We start from the raw sequence: 20,957 nt of genomic DNA, 5'->3' as shown, positions 1-20,957 counted from the left end.
CCCCTAAGAAGTCCCAGTCTTCGAAGGGGTCCCGAGGAAACACCCAGCCTTCTTCTTCCTCGAGAAGGGGGGGGTCACTCCCGCCTTTTTCAGCCCTCTTTCCAAGCCAGTAAAGGGGGCAAGGGTAAGAAGAAGGGGAAACGCTAGGGGCGGTGTTCCCCCCCAAAAGCTGCCGAAGGTGGCGGGGTGCCTGTCGAGCCATTGGCTACGTGGCAGCGACACGGAGCCGAGACCTGGATAGTGGATGTCCTTCGGGAGGGATATCTACTACCCTTCGAGTCTCGGCCTCCCCTAACCTACACTGCGGTCCATCTCCAAAAATATCTTCCAGGTTCGTCGAAGGACATCGCACTACAGCAAGAAGTGCAAGCCATGCTGAGCAAGGGTTCTGTAGAAGTCATGTCGGACCAGTCTCCAGGCTTTTACAGCCATGTCTTTCTCGTAGAGAAGGCCTCAGGGGGATGGAGATCGGTCATAGGCCTCTCTCCCTTGAACCGTTTCGTTCGCCAGACTCGGTTCACGATGGAAACAGCGTAAACTGTGCTGGCCTCCATCAGGGAGAATGACTTCATGCTTACGGTGGACTTGAGGGATGCGTATTTCCAGATACCCATCCATCCATCCTCGTGCAAGTACCTGCGCTTTGTCCTTGGGGAGTTGGTCTTCCAATTCAGGGCACTTTGCTTCGGGCTCTCAACCGCTCCCCAGGTGTTCACGAGAGTATTCTCTCTCGTGTCAGCTTGGGCCCACTCGCACGGGATATGTCTACTGAGGTATCTCGATGACTGGCTAGTCCTGGTGAGCTCTCGCTCGCAGTTGCTACAGGACAGGGATCGTCTCCTCGAGTTTTGCCGGGATCTAGGGATCATGGTAAATCTGGAGAAGTCAGATCTCACCCCCAAGCAGAGGACAAAGTACCTGGGCATGCTGATAGATACGGTGGCAGCGAAAGTCTTTCCTCGGACTCTTGTATCAGCAAGTTCAGGCAGGCAGCACAGCTGTTCCTGTCACGGCAGGAGCAACCAGTTCGGCAATGGCAAGTCGTCATCGGTCACCTGTCGTCGTTGGAGAAACCAGTACCTCACGGGCGTCTTCACCTGCGGTCTCTCCAGTGGAGACTAAAGGAGTATTGGTCCCAGTCCTGAGACCCCCAGTCCTTCCTCATTCCTCTTTCTGAGGAGGTGAGAAAGGACCTTCACTGGTGGTTAGACGACAGGAACCTCTTAATAGGAGTATCCCTGCATACTCCCCCTCCGGACATGCTTCTGTTCTCGGACGCATCGACCGAGCGATGGGGCGCACACCTGGAGGAGTTGCTGACTTCGGGAGTGTGGCACCGAGACGACAAGCACCTTCACATCAACATCCTGGAGCTCAAGGCGGGCTTCCTGGCCCTCCAAGAGTTCCGGGATCGAGTGATGGGACACTCCGTGGTACTGATGAGCGACAACACCATGGTAGTGGCATACGCCAACAAGCAGGGGGGACTGGTGTCCCACCAGCTTCATCAGTTGACGATGTAGGTGCACGAGTGGGCCGTGGCTCACTCGGTAGGGCTGTCAGCCAGGTACATTCCAGGCAAGAGGAATGTCGTGGCAGACAAGCTCAGCCGCCAGAGCCAGGTGGTAGGGACCGAATGGTCCCTCCATCAGGAAGTAGCGGAAAGGCTGTTCGGCCTGTGGGGGCGTCCAGCCATCGATCTGTTCGCCACCCGGCACAACAGAAAACTCCAGGTCTTCTGTTCTGTCGTGCCGGACCCATGGGCAGCTGCGGAGGACGCGTTCCAACACCCATGGGACAATCTCGACGCTTACGCCTTTCCCGCATTCTACCTGATTCGCTGAGTGATCAGCCGAGTGATGATTACCCCGAATCTCAGAATGACTCTGGTAGCACCCAAATGGCCCCAGGCCGTTTGGTACCTGGACCTGCTAGCTCTCCTCTCCGAGGCACCGAGAGAGATCCCCCCCTGGCCCAACCTTCTGCGTCAACCTCACGCAGAGCGGTTCCACCTGGCAGTGCATTCCCTGTGTCTTCACGGCTGGAGATTATCCACCATCTCTTGCGAGCGAGAGGCTTTTCGCGCCGCGCAGCAACAGAGATGGCAGGATACCTCAGAAGATCCTCCGCAGCGGTATACCAGGGAAAGTGGTCCATCTTCTGTGGTTGGTGTCGTCGAAGGGGTATCTCTCCGGTCGGAGCTACTGTGCAGCAGGTCACGGACTTCCTCATCTTCCTTTGCCGAGAGAAGCTTCTCTCCGTTTCAGCTGTAAAAGGCTACCGCGCTGCACTCGGCCTAGTCTTACGGCTGAAAGAAGTAGACATCTCCTCCTCTTTCGAGATTCCTCTACTCATGAGAAGCTTCGAACGGTCTTGCCCACCCAGGGATCTCAGGCCCCCTGCGTGGGATGTGACTCTCGTCTTAAGGAGCCTGACTCGTGCACCGTACGAGCCTTTAAGAGAGTCATCAGACAGGGATCTGACCCTCAAGACCGTCTTCTTGCTTGTCCTGGGATCGGCGAAGAGAGTTGGCGAGCTTCACGGACTTTCCTTTGATGTTAAACACTCGAGGGGATGGGGATCAGTTACACTGATTTCATCCCGGTTTCGTGCGAAGACTCAGAACCCTTCGGTCCCTGGACGCACGGTTCGAGTCCTTCACGATCCTCCCTAGAGGACTTTGTAAGTAATGATCCAGACGAGATGCTACTGTGTCCTGTTAGGGTGCTGCGGCGCTATCTGAAGGGGACTCGGCACCTCCGCCTGAGTGTCGATTTACTCTTCGTTAGCACTGGCCCGACCAAGAAAGAAGCGTCCAAGAATACCATCTCTTTCTGGCTTTGTGAGACGATAAGGAGAACGTACTCTGCTGCAGGAGAAGACGACACCGGTACGCTTCGTCCGAGAGCTCACGAGGTCCGCAGCATTGGTCCATCCCTTGCATTCCGGAAGAATATGTCGGTACCACAAGTGCTGAAGGCGGGTGTGTGGTCCCAACAGACTACCTTCACCTCCTTCTACCTCCAGGATGTAGCACACAAGTCCTTGGACACTTTTTCCTTGGGTCCTGTGGTGGCTGCTCAACAAGTTGTGTATCTTATCCAGCTCCCCTAACGGTTGTGATTGGGAGAATGAATGTTGAGTGACTGGCCTCTCTTCTTTCTCCCCATCCTGGCTCTCTTCCCACGGGCAGGGAGCGGACGTGCCATTACAAGCTGGACCGGGCGATCGAGGCAGGTAAGCACATAACGGGAGCTCCCGTTCTATTTCCGTTCAGGTTAATAGAAGCAACCCCACTCCTCCCTCTTGCAAGGGGAGGAAGGAGACCATGACTATGAGACAAACCCAATGCTTGTATTTGCCTTATTGTCATCCGACGTCAAATTCTTCCAAGCCTACTTTGCATGAACTGACGTCTCCTCTTTCATGCAAAGGGACCCAGAAGTCTGACAACTGAGCCTGCGTTTCTTACAACCAGATCTTTTGTCAGAGGCAGTTTTTCCTTTCCTCGCTCTCACGACCAGGAAGGGAAGACAAGGTGGTGAACTCCAGTCAATTCAGAGAGACTTTATCAGATTCCTCCCTCCAATCAGTGAGTCTCCTAATGTAAAGGTCCGAGGGTTTGTATATTGTGTTGGAACAAATAACAGTTTTTAAAAGTAAATTGTATTTTTCCTAACTATACAAACCCGAGGTCCTTTACACTTTATGCCCACCTCATGCCACCCCTCAATCTGTACCTGGGCCGAGAGGCAAATTGGAATGTTTACATCCGGGCAGGCGGTACTCCTGCCTCCCGGACAGTAGTTAACTGCCTAACCACCTTGTTTGAAGTTCAACGGCCGTTTTCCAGCCTACGCCTGAAAGTAATCCCTAGTGTAAAGGACCTCGGGTTTGTATAGTTAGGAAAAATACAATTTACTTTTAAAAATTGTTATTTTACTTTAAAAATTGTTATACTGTATTATCAGTTTCGTCATTCAGCGCTGAATGACCTCATAGGTACCAGTGCTTGCCTTTGGTCTAAAATCCATATTCCATTCGAATAGCCTAGCCGATTTGGTGTGTTTTTAGCTTTAACCTGTCGAGCATCACTTATGGGAAACATCGCCACTCCTGCGGAAACATCGCCACTCCTGCGTTGTCACATTTTCTCGCTCGCAGAGCAGTCATTTAGTCTATGCAAATTTTTATGCTTTTTTAATACGCTATTTGTTACTACACGTTATACAAACCATCGGTCCTTCACATTAGGAATTACTTCCGGCGAAGCTGGACACGGCCGTTAAACTCTTGAACAAGGTGGTTAGGCAGTTACTACCACCAGCTAGGCGGAAATACCTTCCTGCCTGGATGTAAACATTCCAGTTTGCTTTTGGCTGTCACGCATTGCAGATGTGTTTGTTGGAACCCTTTGCCTGACTCTTGTTAAACTCTTTTTTTCCTGGTGGGATCCGTTTTGTATTTTTATGTATATATTGTGTGTTTGATGTTTATTAATATACAAACCCATGATTTTTGATAGCCTTGCATAGCCCATCGTTCCCCAGCTTCTGTGTCTTGGGATTGGTGGCCAGGGGCATAATATTTCACTCACCTTTTATTGAATGGGGTGTAACAAGTTTGTTCCCCTGTCATTTGGCCTCACGCCCTCCGTGTACAAGGGCATGGCTGTATCCCTATTCTCACTTGTGCTGAGTGTTGCTCTTCGCCGCCTGCGCTGTGGAAGAGTTGCTGGGAGGGAACTTTGGAAGAGGGTTGCTGGGCGTTGTTGGTAAGTTTTGCTTCCACGGCGCCCTTGGTAGAAGTCTCTCCTTTTTGGGGAGATCTCTCTCCTTCGCTCTCTTCGCTCGCTCGTCGGGCGAAGATCACGGAGGTGGGGGGCGGTCTGGCGACCTCTCCTCAGGGGCCTTCTCTCGCTTCATAGGGCAGTTACCCTCGGAGCGAGAGGAGTCTCCCTCATCTAATCGTTTTTGCTTTTTCTTTTAGGTTGACAGTGAGCATCATAGGCACAGCAGTAGTTGGCTGGATATCTCAGCCCGAAGAATTTCCGACGCTCATACAGTGATCGCTTTGGGATCGACCACAGTACCTTGTAGGGGTGGCGTAGGTCCACATCGGTGTCTCAATATCCAACTCTGCGCCCCATCGATGCGGATCGATCGCTGCCTTGACTGGCTCTCATGTATGCTGTGGCACTGCCTCTTGCATATCTGTGGTCCCATCTACTCCTGCTGTGCCTCCTATTTGATTGCTCCTGTTGCCTCGGCGACCAGTCACTGTTCAGCTCCTCCTGGTCTCCCGCCGCAGCTGCCCTGTTTTCTCCTGTCGCCACTGATGTCGTTCCTGTGGCTCCTGCCGCCCGGACCACTCTCGTACTCCTGCCTCGACTGTCCTGAATGTGCCCGTTGCTACTCTTGGTTGTTCCTGTAGCTCCTGCCGTCCAGACCGCTTCCATAGCTCCTGCCTCGGCTGTCCTGATCGCGTCTGTTGCTATTCCTGGTGTTTGTGTCCTGGGCCGCTTCCCTTGTGTTCCTGCTTAGCTGCCCTGGAGGTTTTGATGTTCCGCGTCCACCATTCTGTAGATGTCGAAGTCAAGGTTAAGGAAGATGCCTGTGTGAGATAGCCACCGTCTGCTTCAGCTTTATCTTTGACTGCATCTTCTGCTGCCTCTTCCCTTCTTCTACTGAGGTTCGAAGGGGTCCCGGGAAACTGGATAGGCCCCTGTCGGCTGAAGGAGAAGAAGGCTGCTTCTTCTCCCTGTGATTCCGTAATTGGGCATCTAAGGGCTGCCTCCCTCCGAGGAGGCAGTGGGTCTCTCGTCAGCTCTTCTCGGCCTTCGGGTTCTGGAACCAACTCACTTACCCCTGGGTTTTGTGTTTCGGGAGCTGCGGGTTCGCAGACTTCGGTTTGCGCTCCCGTCACCAGTTCTAGGGGTTCCGCCTCTAAGACTGGTGCTGCTTCGGGCACTCGTGTGCAAAAGATTCTGTGGAATATCAAGGATCCCAAACTGGTACTGGAGAGTACTCTCCCCGTCCTGTAGAAGATGTCGGAGAGGAGATCGAGGAAAAAGGATAGCAAGAAGTCTTGCATTACGATGCTCGAGGAGCCTTCATGCAGTCTTTGGGACAGTCCCGAACATTTTTCTCCAGTGTGTCCAGATACGAAACAACGAGTTTTGGCGCCTAAGAGCTCATCTTTGGTGCATAGACGCAGCCGCTCTGTATCACCTGTAGATGCTGCAGTGTTTTAGCACCCGTTACCGTCCGATGTGTCAATAACTTCAGAGCTCCCAGTAGCGCCAATGCGCCCAATTACTTCCCAGTGCCAAGTAGCTTCTGAGCACCCATTAGCTCCTGAGCGTGCAGTTCTCTCTCTAAGCGCTCGGCGCCAACTCCAGTCTTGTTGGCGCCAACCCCGGGCTTCAGACCTTTTCTTCTGTAATGGACCCAGCTTTGGCTCCCATCCAGCAGTGATTAGATGATATTTTAGGTTTTTTGAAAAAGCCTCCTTCTGCTGCTAAGCCGGCTACTGTCCGATGAAGAGGAGTCAAATAAGGATGTGGAAGAGGATTTGGCTCCAGCTTATGCATGCTCCTTCATTCTTTGCTATGGAATTTCCCTGCCTTTTTCTCGCCAGGATCCCCATCTCCTCCGGCATCCACCTTCTTGACGAGTAATCAACCTGTTGAACACTCCAGGCTGCCCAAGATGGCGCTCTGTACTTCCGCTAGGAAGGTGCTCAGCGAAGTAGATGCTTGGCTCTCGGTCAAGAGAGAGCAAGGGAAGACTTCTTTCAGCTTTCCTCCTGCCCATCTTTTGCATAGAAGATAGTCTTCTTATGCCACTGGAGAAGCTCCTTCCCTGGGAGCCGCTGCCTCCTCCCAGGGGGACTTCTCTGGCTTGATTGATTCCTCTCAGAGATAGGAATTTTCCACATTTTCAGTAATACCAATTTTAATGTTCGTGAGGAGCTGTGATTTAATTGATAAAATATGAAAAGTAAACAATAGAAATACAAAAACCCCTAGCCGTCGAATGAATTTTAAAACAACTAAATGTTAAAATTTTACTTAATTTGCTTTGAATTTTAATATTCCTTTTATATGAGAGCGTATGCCTTTGTGCAGTTTTGAATATTCATTCATCACCATACAGAATGACCTGTTTGGTCCCAGTGCTAGGCTTCTAGCCCAGGCCTGTCATTTCATCCAAATCCTTCGGGCCAGCCCTGTGAGAGCTGATAGTCAGCTCAGTGGTCTGGTTAAAATGTTTTAATAAATGTTTGTTAGGAGTCGAGATATGTCTGTGTGATGGTATTCTGGGTACTTCAAGCATTGTCGGTAAAGACTTAATTGAATATCTTCTTATTACACTTTCCTTTACAGAGAACTGAAAAATTGTAAGGGCAGAACGTAGTAATGAGAGAATTTATGCTTCTATTGGTGGCACTGGACTTTGGAGTACTGACAGCCGAGATTCGTCTCCAGTCACCCAGGAACGCTCACCAGCTTCCGAGTCTTGACTCCCGAGCTGCTACCTCTCCTGGCGCCTGGCTACCCTGGCGCCAGCTACAGCCAGCTACATCCTGGGAGGCCAGCCCTATGAGAGCTGAAAGTCAGCTCAGTGGTCTGGTTAAACTACTTTAATAATAATAATAATAATAATAATAATAATAATAATAATAATAATAATAATACATTCTGGGAGCGCCCAGCTCCCGATGCCAGTTCCCCATCGCCTGGTGCCAACTCTCTCCTGCTACTAGCCCTCTTATTTTATGTCCACTTGCTCCAGCACCTGGCTCACTCGCTACCTTCCCATGCCATTGCCAATCTTGTGTCCGAGTTAACAGAAGTTAATCTTGTAATAGTGAGTGTCGTGCAGTGGAGGAGGTGGCTACTCGTCCCCCGATGCTCCTAGACAAAGGTCCCTGTCCCGCTCACCTGCACTGGGGAGAAGACATACCGGAGGTCCAAGGGAAGTCGGGGGATTACTCATGGGTAGTCGCCCCCCCAGTTGAACCTGTTGTCTGGTCCCAGGTATCGACAGACAGCTGCTGGAAAGGCGTCTTACTGGATGTGTGGTGTAGGAGGTGGCTATCCGGCCCTTCGGATCTCCTAAACCCAGTCCCTGTCCCGCTCCCCTGCACCGAGGAGACGACATACAGTTAACCCCCCCGTATTCGCGGGGATGCGTTCCAGACCCCACCGCGAATAGTTAAAATCCGCGAATACTTGCTACCCCTCCCTCTGAAAATGCTTATAACTGCCTATCTTGAAAGTTCAGATACCAAATACCTGTATATGCTTAAAGTATCATGCTACATCAAAGAGAGAGAGAGAGAGAGAGAGAGAGAGAGAGAGAGAGAGAGAGAGAGAGAGAGAGAGAGAGATTTATGTTTGTTTTTCGTCTTCCAAAGATGTATTACCTTTACTACACATTTTTAAAACACTATGAACACACACACACACACACACACAGTATCTTTTCCTGAGAGAGAGAGAGGAGAATAATGCCCTACGATATCAAAAGATTGAAAACCTTGAGCTTCTAAGGGCAACACTCCCCTTCCCCTCTGGCCAATATGTCAAACTGTCAAGTAAATTGACATTTACCCTCCCCTCGCCTTTCTCAAGCCGAGGATAAAAAATACTGGGAATCACTATTTGTTTGTTTAAAATGTTGACTAATTTACTGCACAAATGCATGGAAAATATTGTTATATTATTATTATTATTATTATTATCATTATTATTATTATTCTTATTAATCATTAATACTTGAAAATTAGTACTTATTAGGTAAATCATTTATTTATCATACAATAGAAACATACGTACATATTACGTGTCAGAAAAATTCTCTCATCTAAATAAAAGAGAGAGAGAGAGAGAGAAATTATTATTTTTATTGTTCAGTGTTATTATTTAATTTTATTAAACTTGATATTAATATTTGAAAATTACTACTGTAAATCATTATTTTATCATAAAATGTACCTCTAAAAATGCTTATACAGTATTATCATCCTAAAACACTTATATATCATTTTAATATAATTTCAATAATACTCTACTATAATATGAATATTTCAATAGTATCAATTATGAGCATCTATCTTCACTTTAAGGAGGTTAGGTCTGTCCTGAATGAAGGAGAGAAAACAAGTTTGTCTCTCTCTCTGAGCTATGTATTATTTAATCGTACAGGATTATTTTTATTATTATTATTAATTTTGGTACTTATTAGTAAATATTTCCCGATGAAAAAGTTCGCGAATTGCCGAATTTTTCGCGAATAATTTATAGACGTTCCACAGAAAATCCCGTGAATTGTGGGAACTTGAATACAGGGGGCTTACACTACAAGCTGGACGGACGTGGGTTCAGGTTAGCTCTCTGACTAAGCAACAGTCTTTGTATTGGCAGTAAAGGGATGCCAGTTCCCCACCTCTTTTGGCAAGGGGTGAGGAGGACAGATAATTAAACGAGCACGTTGATTGTATTCACCTGTTTTATTGTCTCCGACACTTCAGTTGGGTTCTTGCAGCCTGATTAAGTAATGGAGTGCAAACCCTTTACTTAATGGTCGAGAAGCATAGCATCTGCTACATCCCATATGTGCAGTACGCTAGAGGTGTGGGGTTCCTCTCTCTGCTCCTAAGGGACCAGGAAGGGAACTAACCCCCGGTTGGACAAACCCACCAGTTGGTTCAGAGATTCGCCCAGACTCCTCCCACCAATGGGTAAGTCTCCTGTGTAAAGAATGAGGGTTTGTATTTGTGTAGGAGTAAGTAGCAAATTTTAAAAGTAATTTGTAAAATCCCTAACATACAAACATAAAGGTCTTTGCATTTATGGCTCACCTCAGCCACCGCTCACACTGACTACCGTGAATGGCTTGGAAGCTAAAATCCCTATGTAAAGAACTTTAGGTTGGTATGTTAGGAAAAATACAAATTACCATTAAATTTGCAATTTTTAAAAGAAAAGTATCCATGATGAAATATATGGAAGCCCAGTTTTCTGACTCGGGACTTCTGATAACGCTTCCCAAGGGGACTGTGATGAGTAAATTCTTAACAGCGTAGCTCACGAAAACATGATACGTTTAGGAGCAGAGGCCAAAGTTTTCAAGGTCACTGAAGCTCTGTAGCGAGGTAGATAGCCCCCTTATTAACTACAATTAACATTACTATTACTGGGCCTTTTGTCAAAAGAATACCACAAGAAATTACTGTTAAAAGTATATCATACACAAGAATTTGGAATGAAAAACCACTCGTAAACAAATGATTATTAAGTGGAACGACATTGTTTCAGTGAGTACTTGAGGCATACAGCGTCACTTAACATCCACGTTACAGGTTACTTGACAACAAGATTACAGTATGTCCAACGGTGGAGAGTCTTTTGAGACACACGACAGAATGAGCAAAGGAACTCCAATGAACTATTGGTTTACAGACACTTATGTTTGGACAACTGGTCGTCTGGAAGACCTGGGAATTAAAGTGTGTGGAAATCATGACCTCAATATGGGCTCAATATGATTGATGAGTCTGCTATGAACAATAAATTAAAAGCTTCAGTTTAATGTAAATTTTTCTAATAATCTTTTACCTTCTCATATTTCAGACTTTCTGTCCTTGAACAAGAAGTCGTCTGTTTGCTTTGTCAAGGGTCCAGAAGTGAATAGGCGTCCAGCGATGAATTTAAGTGGAAGATCCTGTGAGGTGTTGAATAAGTTCCTAAAATAGTAGATAAAAAAAATTCTAGATGTCAGATTTATGCATTGGTGAAAGGAGAAAATAAAATAAAAAATAAGTGATAGAAGCAATGAATAACAGTAAAAGAAAGCAGAAAAGTTAGCAATCCTGTAAATAAAAAAACGACGAAGGACCAAAGGCTAAAATGAGCATCTTGGAATATCAGTTGAAAAGTGAGACTGAGGATCCAATATCCCTGTCTCTCGTCAAGAATGAAAATGTAGGTTTAGTGGGTAGTGATGCCCCAGCGAGCTATACCTCTGTCTGTTTAGATCCAGTGACGGAAATGAAGACGGAAGTGGAGGTGTGTTATGAGTCTGATGGCGACATGAAGTATCACTGTGAGGACTTTACGTCAGCGTTTGGAGATGAAGGCAATTCGCTGCCTGTCAGGAAGGAAGTTGATGAGGGGAAGCCCTTCGTGTGCCGGGAATGTGGGAAAGCCTTCTCCTGGAGGAGCAGGCTGGAACAACATTTCCGGATGCATACTGGGGAGAGGCCATATACGTGCAATGACTGTGGGAAGTCATTCTCCATGAAGTCGCATCTCAGGTCCCACATGACGATCCACACAGGAGAGAGCCCCTTTGTATGCAATGACTGTGGGAAGTCGTTCTCCTGGAAATCGGATCTCAAGACCCACATGGTAATTCACACAGGGGAGAGAGCCTTCGCCTGCAAGGACTGTGGGAAGTCGTTCTCCCAGAAGTCGCATATCAAGACCCATATGGTGATCCACACTGGGAAGCGGGCCTTTGCCTGCGACGACTGTGGGAAGTCGTTCTCCCATAAATCGAATCTCAAGAACCACATGGTGATACACACAGGAGAGAAGCCCTTTGGCTGCAAGGACTGCGGGAAGTTGTTCTCCCATAAATCGTCTCTCAAGAACCACATGGTGATCCACACGGGAGAGAGGGCCTTCGCCTGCAAGGACTGTGGGAAGTCGTTCTCCCTGAAATCGCATCTCAAGAATCACGTGGCAATCCACACGGGGGAAAGGGCCTTCACCTGCAAGGACTGCGGGAAGTCGTTCTTCCAGAAATCGAATCTCAAGACACACATGAGGATCCATCTCGAGGGGAAATTTGCTTGCGAAGAGTGTGGGAAAACGTTTTCCTGGAAGAACAGCCTGAAACAACATTTCTTGACTCACACGGGTCAGAAGCCTTCAGATGCACTGACTGCGTGAAGGTGCTCTTACAGAAGTCACGTCTGAACGTCCACCCAGGAGAGAGGCCATTTGTCTGCAAGGACTGCAATACTTCTTTCTCTTTGGATCCATTGATGGAAATCAAGATGGCAGTGTTAGTGTGTTACGAGTCCGATGGTGACATGAAACATCTCTCAGAGGATTTTGCGTCAACAATTGGAGGCGAAGATGATTTGGCACGTGCCAGAAAAGAAGCTGATAAGGAGAAGCCCTTCCTGTGCGAAAGCCTTTTCTTGGAGGAGCGACTTGGATCAATATTTCCAGATCCAGGAAGGAGAGACTGGATCAGCACATGAGGAGGCACTAAAATCACTGATTGATTGTGAGCTGTCTTCGAGTATTCATTGATAAGAGTCATTGATTATGACAATGCATTTTTCTTGTTTTGTAAATCACGTTACCAATTTGACCCCTGTAGTCTAATTAGTTACATAGTTATTGAATTTACAATTTACATCTTAATAAATTGATTCCTAACCATACTTGCTTTTAAGTGACCCAGCCAGTATGAAGACTGACTCAGAGGCTCTCAGAAGCCATCCTTAAAATCTGGTTCATTCATTTCAGTCCACAACTTCTGTCTCAGGATAAGGTATAATAAAGAAATCATTAAGGAAGATGTTAGGCAGAATTTGATGATGAAGAGAATGATACTAGATGGCAGGGACTTTGTCTTATCTAAGGGACGATTTGTGTTCGAATGCTAAGCCAACATAGAATGACTGTCTGTTGTTGGACGATTCAGATGTCCAGTAACACCAACCAAGGGAACCAGAAAAATATGTAAGGAATATGGTGCTACATTAATGTAGATGAATATATATTTGTTCCGACACAATAAACAAACCCTCGGTCCTTTACATTAGGGGATTACTTTCAGGCGTAGGCTGGAAATGGCCGTTGAACTTCAAACAAGGTGGTTAGGCAGTTGACTACTGTCCGGGAGGCGGGAGTACCGCCTGCCCGGATGTAAACATTCCAATTTGCTTTCGGCCGTCGTAGCATGCGGACGTTGTTCTTCACGCTCTCTGCCTGACTGCTTATTTCTTCTATTTTTGGTGGGAAATCTTTGTTATTTTTCTTGCTAATCATTATGGACAAGCTTTCTAAGCCTTCCTATCCCTAGCGGTGTGTCCTGGGGTGGGAGGCAAGAAGTGCAATTCATTTAGGTCTAGCGTCGACGCGGACCCACACTCTCTCTGCCCATCTTGCAGGGGGCGTGTGTGTTTGCGCGACGCTCCTTGTAGTGAGTGTTGCTCTTGGTCCCCCGAGCAATGGAGGAAGTTCGAGGGGAGGAGACGTTACCGTCGTAAGCCTACCAAGGAATCGTCTGAGGGTAATATGCCCCCGACGACTCCAGTGGTGGTGAATGTGTCGGGTTCGTTTTTCCCTCCCGGCAAGCTTCCCCTGCTTGCTCCCTCTCCTTCGGGTGAGGACTCCCCATCCCCTTCCTCATTCGTTTCATCGGTTGTGGAAGGGGGTGGGGGAGAGGTGGACCGGGACATCCTCTCAGGGGTCTCTTCCCGTTCTGGAGGGGAATTTTTTCCTCCAGAGCGGGTAGAGGCTTCCCAACCTAACCCGACTTTTGCTTCAGGTCTTGGGCTGGATAGCCAGGCAACGGACATCTCATCAACCTGACTACACCTGGGCCTACCTGGCGTACCGTCACTGGAGGGACTGGTGTCACATCTGCCCAGCGCTCCAGTGACCGCTCACTCCGCAGCGACAATCACCACAACCTCGGTCACCTTGTCAGAGTTCGCCAAGCTCCCCGTGTCGGTAGCTTCGCACCTGGATACCCAGGTCTCGGCTGCTCCTGCCGTGCATCACGCAGTACCGCTGCCTCCCGGGTTCCTGGCCCCATTCACGTGACCGGGCCCCTCCTACATAGTGACGTCAACTCTTCCATATTTGACTGTCCCTGGCCCGATTTCGGCTATGGATCCGGCTCCTTGCTTCTCGATCCAGCCCGGCACTTCGTCTGTTCCTCTCCCCATACCTACGACTCTGGCGCAGCCCGGCCTGGCCGCCCACACACCACCCGTGCCTGCATTCCCGGCCCCGCCTACTTTCATTCCTGGCCAACACGCGGTTGCTCCTGCCCAGGTAAGTGCTGGCCCGAGCACTGCGGTCTCTACTCAGGATGTGCCTTCTGCTGCAGCCCCTCCTCCTGTTCCTGAGTCTTCGGCTGCACCTGCTTGGTTTGGGGATCTGACGGCGATACTGAAGAAGATGGTGAAGAAGAAGAAGGAGAGGTCTAGAAAGGTGTCGTCATTTTCGTCTTTGTCTTCGTCATCGTCTTCGTCTGCTGCCTCTTCTTCTCCTCCTTCCGAGGCTTCGCGGCCGAAGAAGAAGAAGTCTGCCTCTCCCCCCACTAAGAAGTCTCGCACTGAGACTTCCAAGGGTCTGCCTCCTTCCACAGGGAAGGCAGTGGGATCTCTCGTCGGCTCTTCCTGATCCACGGATCAGGGAACCGCTGCCCTGACCTCCGGGTCAGTCGCATCGGGAGCCAAGGGCGTGCAGACCAAAGTCCACCCCCCTCCCCGTGCCTAAGAAAATCCCTGATTCTAAGGCCAGCGAGTCCACGTCGGACACTCGTACGTGAGTTGCTCCGAGTACCCGGGTCCCCGAGGAGACCCGGGTACCCCAGGCTGATACGGGAGAAACTTCTCGCCGTACAGACCAGGGCGTGGGGCGAGAGAAAGGACCCGGGCATGCAGGTCCCCGGCTCCTCCTGCTGGCACTCCTGTGAGTGCCAAGTCAGGTTCTCGGGATAGCGCTTTGGCCCCTCGGGGCCGAACACCAGGAGAGGCGGAGAAGAGGTCCCCTGCTCTGCTCTCCTCGGGAGACTGCTTTGCCTAGGCTAAAGCACTCTCCTCGACCCGGGCTGCCGTCACCACCGCGGGTTGGTGACCGCTTCCGGCCCGCTGCCTCTGTTGGTTCTGCCAGCAAAGCCAGTGGGAGCGCCCGATCCTCCTCACCTGTCCCCTCTGCCCCTTTGGCTCCTTCCAGGGGGCGCGAGTCGGACAGGAAGAGCTCTGGCGAGTTTTCTCCCCGGAGTTCTACCTCGTGGCCGTACGAACCTGGCTCGGTCCTTGGCTCGACCAGGTCTTACGCCAGCATGGTCCAGGAAGGATCACGGGGGTCTGCCGAGGTTCTCCCTCCTGCAGGGAGAGTAGATCGGGAGGACCGCACTCTGGAAGGACTCGAGGGTCCTCTGCCCCAGGATGCGGACACCCCCCGAGATACAGAGGACTTTTGCAGAGGTTATCGCGCTGATTCGTCAGCACAATGACCTCGGGGAAGGGACCACGGCTTCTTCTGTGGATCGTCCGTCGCGCCTCGAATACTTTTGGGGACCTAAGAAGGAACCCAAGGCTTCGGTGGGGCTGCCGTGGTCCACGCTTGCCGAGGGGATCCTCGACCAAGTGAACAGTCTTGTGTCTGGGCAAGACAGCTCACTTCGTTCGAGCCGCTCGGACAAGCTTCTTCCTCCCCCCCCCACCCCCTCGCAAGAAGCGCTTCTACACTCCAGCTGGAGGCGCGTTGCTGATCAAGCAGGTTGACCCGGACCTGACTTCGTCTGGATCCGGGTCTGACGTTGCAACAACTTACTGGAGAGAGTATCTCCCTCTCCCAGCAAGAAGCTGCAACCCTGGAAGCCACCGCCATGGCGGCCTTCCAAACAGTCTCCTGGCTCGATCTGTGGTCCTTCACAGTATTGAGGGTAGCTTCTTCCTCAGGTGCTATCGTACCTGGGGAGGACTCCACCTTTGGGAGACTGTGCCAGTCTGGGGGTAGGGCTATTTCCTATCTCGCCCACCAGACTGCGAACCTGTGGGCAAACCAGGTTCTGAAGCGGAGAGACGCCGTTCTCTCTCGCTTCTCCAGGTCTGTAGGTCCCGAATCAGCAATCGCCCTTAGGAATGGACCGTTGCTGGGTTCCTCCTCTCTCTTCCCTAGAGAGCTGGTGGACGCCGCGGTAGACAAATGCCAGGCCGATAACAGCGACCGGCTTGTCCACCAGGCAGTGGCCAAGACCTCCAGGTCTTCTCATTGCACTGCGGCCAGGTCTTCGGGCCAGGCTGGCACTTCCTCGGCCCCTAAGAAGTCCCAGTCTTCGAAGGGGTCCCGAGGAAACACCCAGCCTTCTTCTTCCTTGAGAAGGGGAGGTTCCTTCCGCCCTTTTCAGCCCACTTTCCAAGCCGGTAAAGGGGGCAAAGGGAAGAAGAAAAAGGGGAAACACTAGGGGCGGCATTCCCCCCCCCAACAGCTGCCAAAAGTGGGGGGTTGCCTGTCGAGCCATTGGGCAACATGGCAGCGACACGGAGCCGATACCTGGATAGTGGATGTCCTTCGGGAGGGATATCTACTACCCTTTGAGTCTTGGCCCTCACCTACTCTCCGGTTCATCTCCAAACTTATGTACAAGGATCTTTGAAGGACACCGCACTACAGCAAGAAGTGCAAGCCATGCTGAGCAAGGGTGCTGTAGAAGTCGTGTCGGACCAGTCTCCAGGCTTTTACAGCCGCATCTTTCTCGTAGAGAAGGCATCAGGGGGATGGAGACCGGTCATAGACCTCTCTCCCCTGAACCGTTTCATTCGCCAGACTCGGTTCACGATGGAAACAGCACAATCCGTGCTTGCCTCCATCAGGGAGAATGACTTCATGCTTACGGTGGACCTGAAGGATGCGTATTTCCAAATATCCATTCATCCGTCCTCTTGCAGGTACCTCTGCTTTGTCCTCAGGGAGACGGTCTTCCAGTTCAGGGCACTTTGTTTCGGGCTCTCGACCGATCCCCAAGTGTTCACGAGAGTCTTCTCTCTAGTGTCAGCTTGGGCCCACTCGCATGGGATACGTCTACTGAGGTATCTCGACGACTGGCTAGTCCTGGCGGGCTCTTGCTCACAGTTACTACAGGACAGGGATCGTCTCCTCGAGTTTTGCCGGGATCTAGGGATCGTGGTAAATCTCGAGACATCAGATCTCACCCCCAAGCAGAGGATAAAGTACCTGGGCATGCTGATAGACACGGTGGCAGCGAAAGTCTTTCCCTCGGACGGTGGCAGCGAAAGTCTTTCCCTCGGACTCTCGTATCAGCAAGTTCAGGCAGGCAGCACAACTGTTCCTTTCACGACAGGAGCAGCCAGCCCGGCAATGGCAAGTTGTCATCGGTCACCTGTTGTCTTTGGAGAATCTAGTACCTCATGGGGGTCTTCACCTGCGGTCTCTTCAATGGAGACTAAAGGAGTATTGGTCCCAGTCCCGAGACCCCCAGTCCTTCCTCATCCCTCTTTCCTAGGTGAGGGAGGACCTTCGCTGGTGGACAGACGACAGAAACCTCTTGATAGGAGTATCCCTGCATACTCCCCCTCCGGACATGATTCTGTTCTCGGACGCATCGACCTGGAGGAGTTGCTGACTTCGGGAGTGTGGCACCGAGACAACAAGCACCTTCACATCAACATCCTGGAACTCAAGGAGGCCTTTCTGACCCTCCAAGAGTTCCGGGATCGAGTGATGGGACACTCCGTGGTACTGATGAGCGACAATACCATGGTAGTGGCATACGTCAACAAGCAGGGGGGGCCTGGTGTCCCTCCAGCTTCATCAGTTGACGATGCAGGTGCACGAGTGGGCCATGACCCACTCGGTAGAGCTGTCAGCCAGGTACATTCTAGGCAAGAGGAATATCGTGGCAGACAAACTCAGCCGCCAGAACCAGGTGGTAGGGACCGAATGGTCCCTCCACCAGGAGATAGCGGAAAGGCTGTTCCAGCCATCGATCTGTTTGCCACCCGGCACAACAGAAAGCTCCACGTCTTCTGTTCTGTCATGCCAGACCCATGGGCCACTGCGGAGGACGCGTTCCAGCATCCGTGGGACAACCTTGACGTGTACGCCTTTCCTCCATTCTGTCTGATTCGCCGAGTAATCAGCCGAGCGATGATCACCCCGAATCTCAGAATGATTCTGGTGGCACCCAAATGGCCCCAGGCCGTTTGGTATCCGGACCTGCTAGCTCTCCTCTCCGAAGTGCTGAGAGAGATCTCCCCCTGGCCCAGCCTGCTGCGTCAACCTCACGTAGAGCGGTTCCACCTGGCAGTGCATTCCCTTTTGTCTTCACGGCTGGAGGTTATCCACCATCTCTTGCGAGCTAGAGGCTTTTCGCGTCGCGCAGCAACAGAGATGGCAGGATACCTCAGACAATCCTCTGCAGCGGTATACCAGGGAAAGTGGTCCGTCTTCTGTGGTTGGTGTCGTCGAAGGAGTATCTCTCTGATCGGAGCCTCTGTTCGGCAGGTTGCGGACTTCTTTGTCTTCCTTCGCCGAGAGAAGCTTCTCTCCATTTCAGCCGTGAAAGGCTACCGTGCCGCACTTGGCCTAGTCTTACGGCTGAAAGGAGTAGACATCTCCTCTTCTTTCGAGATATCTCTACTAATGAGAAGCTTCGAAAGGTCTTGCCCACCCAGGGATCTCAGGCCCCCTGCGTGGGATGTGACTCTCGTCCTAAGGAGCCTGACTCGTGCACCGTACAAGCCTTTACGAGAGTCGTCAGACAGGGATCTGACTCTCAAGACCGTCTTCCTGCTAGCCCTGGCATCGGTGAACAGAGTTGGTGAACTTCACGGACTTTCCTTTGATGTAAAACACTCAAGGGGATGGGGATCAGTTACGCTCGATTTCGTCCCGGATTTCGTAGCGAAGACTCAAAATCCTTCGGTCCCTGACGCAGGGTTCGAGTCCTTCACGATACCCTCCCTAGAGGAATTTGTAGGTAATGAACCAGACGAGATGCTACTGTGTCCTGTTAGAGTGCTGCGGCGCTGTCTGAAGAGGACTTGACACCTCCGGCCTGAGTTTCGACGACTCTTCGTTAGTACTGGCTCGACCAAGAAAGAAGTGTCCAAGAAGACCATTTCTTTCTGGCTTCGTGAGACAATAAGACGACACCGGTATGCTTCGTCCGAGAGCTCACGAGGTCCGCAGCATTGGTCTGTCCCTCACATTCTGGAAGAATATGTCGGTATCACAGGTGCTGAAGGCAGGTGTGTGGTCCCAACAGACTACCTTCACCTCCTTCTACCTCCGGGATGTTGCACACAAGTCCTTGGACACTTTTTCCTTGGGTCCTGTGATGGCTGCTCAACAAGTTGTGTAGCTTATCCAGCTCCCCTAACGGGACAGGTTGCATCTCGCCTATGTTGTACGGTAGTGATTGGGAGATGAATTTTGAGTGACTGGCCTCTATTCCTCTCCCCATCCTAAGCTCTCTTCCCACGGGCAGGGAGCAGACGCGCCGTTACAAGCTGGACCGGGCGATCGAGGCAGGTAAGCACATAACGAGAACTTCCGTTCTATTTCCTTTCAGGTTAATAGAAGCAACCCCACTCCTCCCTCTTGCAAGGGAGGAGGGGAGTCCATGACTTTGAGACAAACCCAAAACTTGTATTTGCCTTATTGTCATCCAACGTCAATTCTTCCTAGCCTACTTTGCTTGAACTGACGTTTCCTCTTTCATGCAAAGGGGCCTAGAAGTCTGACAACTGATCCTGCGTTTCCTACAACCCGATCTTTTGTCAGAGGCAGTTTTTTTCCCTTCCTCGCTCTTACGACCAGGAAGGGAAGACAAGGTGGTGAACTCCAGTCAGTTCAGAGAGACTTTTTTCAGATTCCTCCCTCCAATCAGTAAGTCTCCTAATGTAAAGGACCGAGGGTTTGTATATTGTGTCGGAACAAATAACAATTTTTAAAGTAAATTGTATTTTCCTAACTATACAAACCCGAGGTCCTTTACAATTATGCCCACCTCATGCCACCCCTCAATCTGTTCCTGGGCCGGAAAGCAAATTGGAATGTTTACATCCGGGCAGGCGGTGCTCCCGCCTCCCGGACAGTAGTTAACTGCCTATACCACCTTGTTTGAAGTTCAACGGCCGTTTCCAGCCTACGCCTGAAAGTAATCTCCTAATGTAAAGGACCTCGGGTTTGTATAGTTAGGAAAAATACAATTTACTTTAAAAATTATTTTTTATTTAGAAAAGAACTTTTTCAGTTAAAATTGCATTTTTTTTATGTAGAAAGGTACTTTTTTCAGTTTGTTGTACCGGCCATATTTCTAAAATGTAAAGTGAGTATTAATCAAACAGCCTATTCAGACTAGGAGAGAGAGAGAGAGAGAGAGAGAGAGAGAGAGAGAGAGAGAGAGAGAGAGAGAGAGAGAGAGAGAGAGAGAGAGAGAGAGAGAGAGAATTCACAAGTGCTGTAACTGTTCATCACATTAAGTATGGAATAAACTGTCGCTAATGTCATTAACGTTTCTTGGGTGTCTTGCTAGTTTAATCGACTCCTCTCTGTGGTTGATTTCCTGCCTGAATTTCCCATTCTTACAGCACGTCCAGATCTTCTCAGCTCGAGTTACAAGCTTTACAGAACAATAGATTCAGAGGCAATGTCTAGAAGTGGACTTCAGTTTTCATTATGAAGAGACTGGAGCAGAAGGGAAAGGAACTTTGACCAAAGGCCAAGCTCTGGGAACCTATGGTGAGTTCATTTAACACTGAAAGGGAAACAGAGTAGAAAGGTTTGAGAGGCATAACAGTTAAAACGCTATGAAACAGTTTACAGGAGAGAGTTGAGGAGAGTAAGATGGAAGAGGAGAATATGGACGGAGGTACAGTCAAAGGAATGGAAAGGGATGTAGCAGCTAGGGGCCATGGAAGGTGTGTGGCAAAGAACCTTATTAAGTAGTGCCTACAGTGCACCCCCTGCAGGCTCACCCACTGCAGGTAGATCATGCATCCTGTAAAGTCTTTCTCTAATGTTCGTTTCTCGTCCAAGATTAAATTCTATAGAAAACTCCCAAGTTATGTGTGCCACGTAGGGGGCAGTGCTTCATGAGGCATTGCTTTAGGTTCTTTGCAGCGTCCTTTCCACGGCCCCTAGTTGCTGAGACCCCTTTCATTCG

The 20,957-nt window shown here is 50.0% G+C and overlaps 1 protein-coding gene across 8 annotated transcripts in view; it reads left to right on the top strand.

Moving 5' to 3' along the window:
• LOC136835904 (zinc finger protein 85-like) overlaps nt 1-20,957 on the top strand; it is a 30,312-nt gene that overhangs the window by 5,235 nt on the left and 4,120 nt on the right. For 4 of the 8 annotated variants that reach the window (XR_010852280.1, XR_010852279.1, XR_010852281.1 and 1 more), the window contains exon 2: nt 10,640-20,533. Coding sequence is in view for 3 of the 8 variants with exons in the window: in XM_067099774.1 (XP_066955875.1) it covers nt 10,916-11,962 (1,047 nt within the window). In the remaining 5 variants the exon portion in view is untranslated. Of the gene's footprint in view, nt 1-10,639; nt 20,534-20,957 lie in introns of those variants that run through there. The other 4 variants (XM_067099774.1, XM_067099775.1, XM_067099773.1 and 1 more) reach the window with 2 other exon arrangements.

The sequence above is a fragment of the Macrobrachium rosenbergii genome, chromosome 55 (assembly GCF_040412425.1).
Source record: "Macrobrachium rosenbergii isolate ZJJX-2024 chromosome 55, ASM4041242v1, whole genome shotgun sequence".
NCBI lineage: Eukaryota > Metazoa > Arthropoda > Malacostraca > Decapoda > Palaemonidae > Macrobrachium > Macrobrachium rosenbergii.
This window is presented reverse-complemented; position numbering and strand designations above follow the sequence as displayed.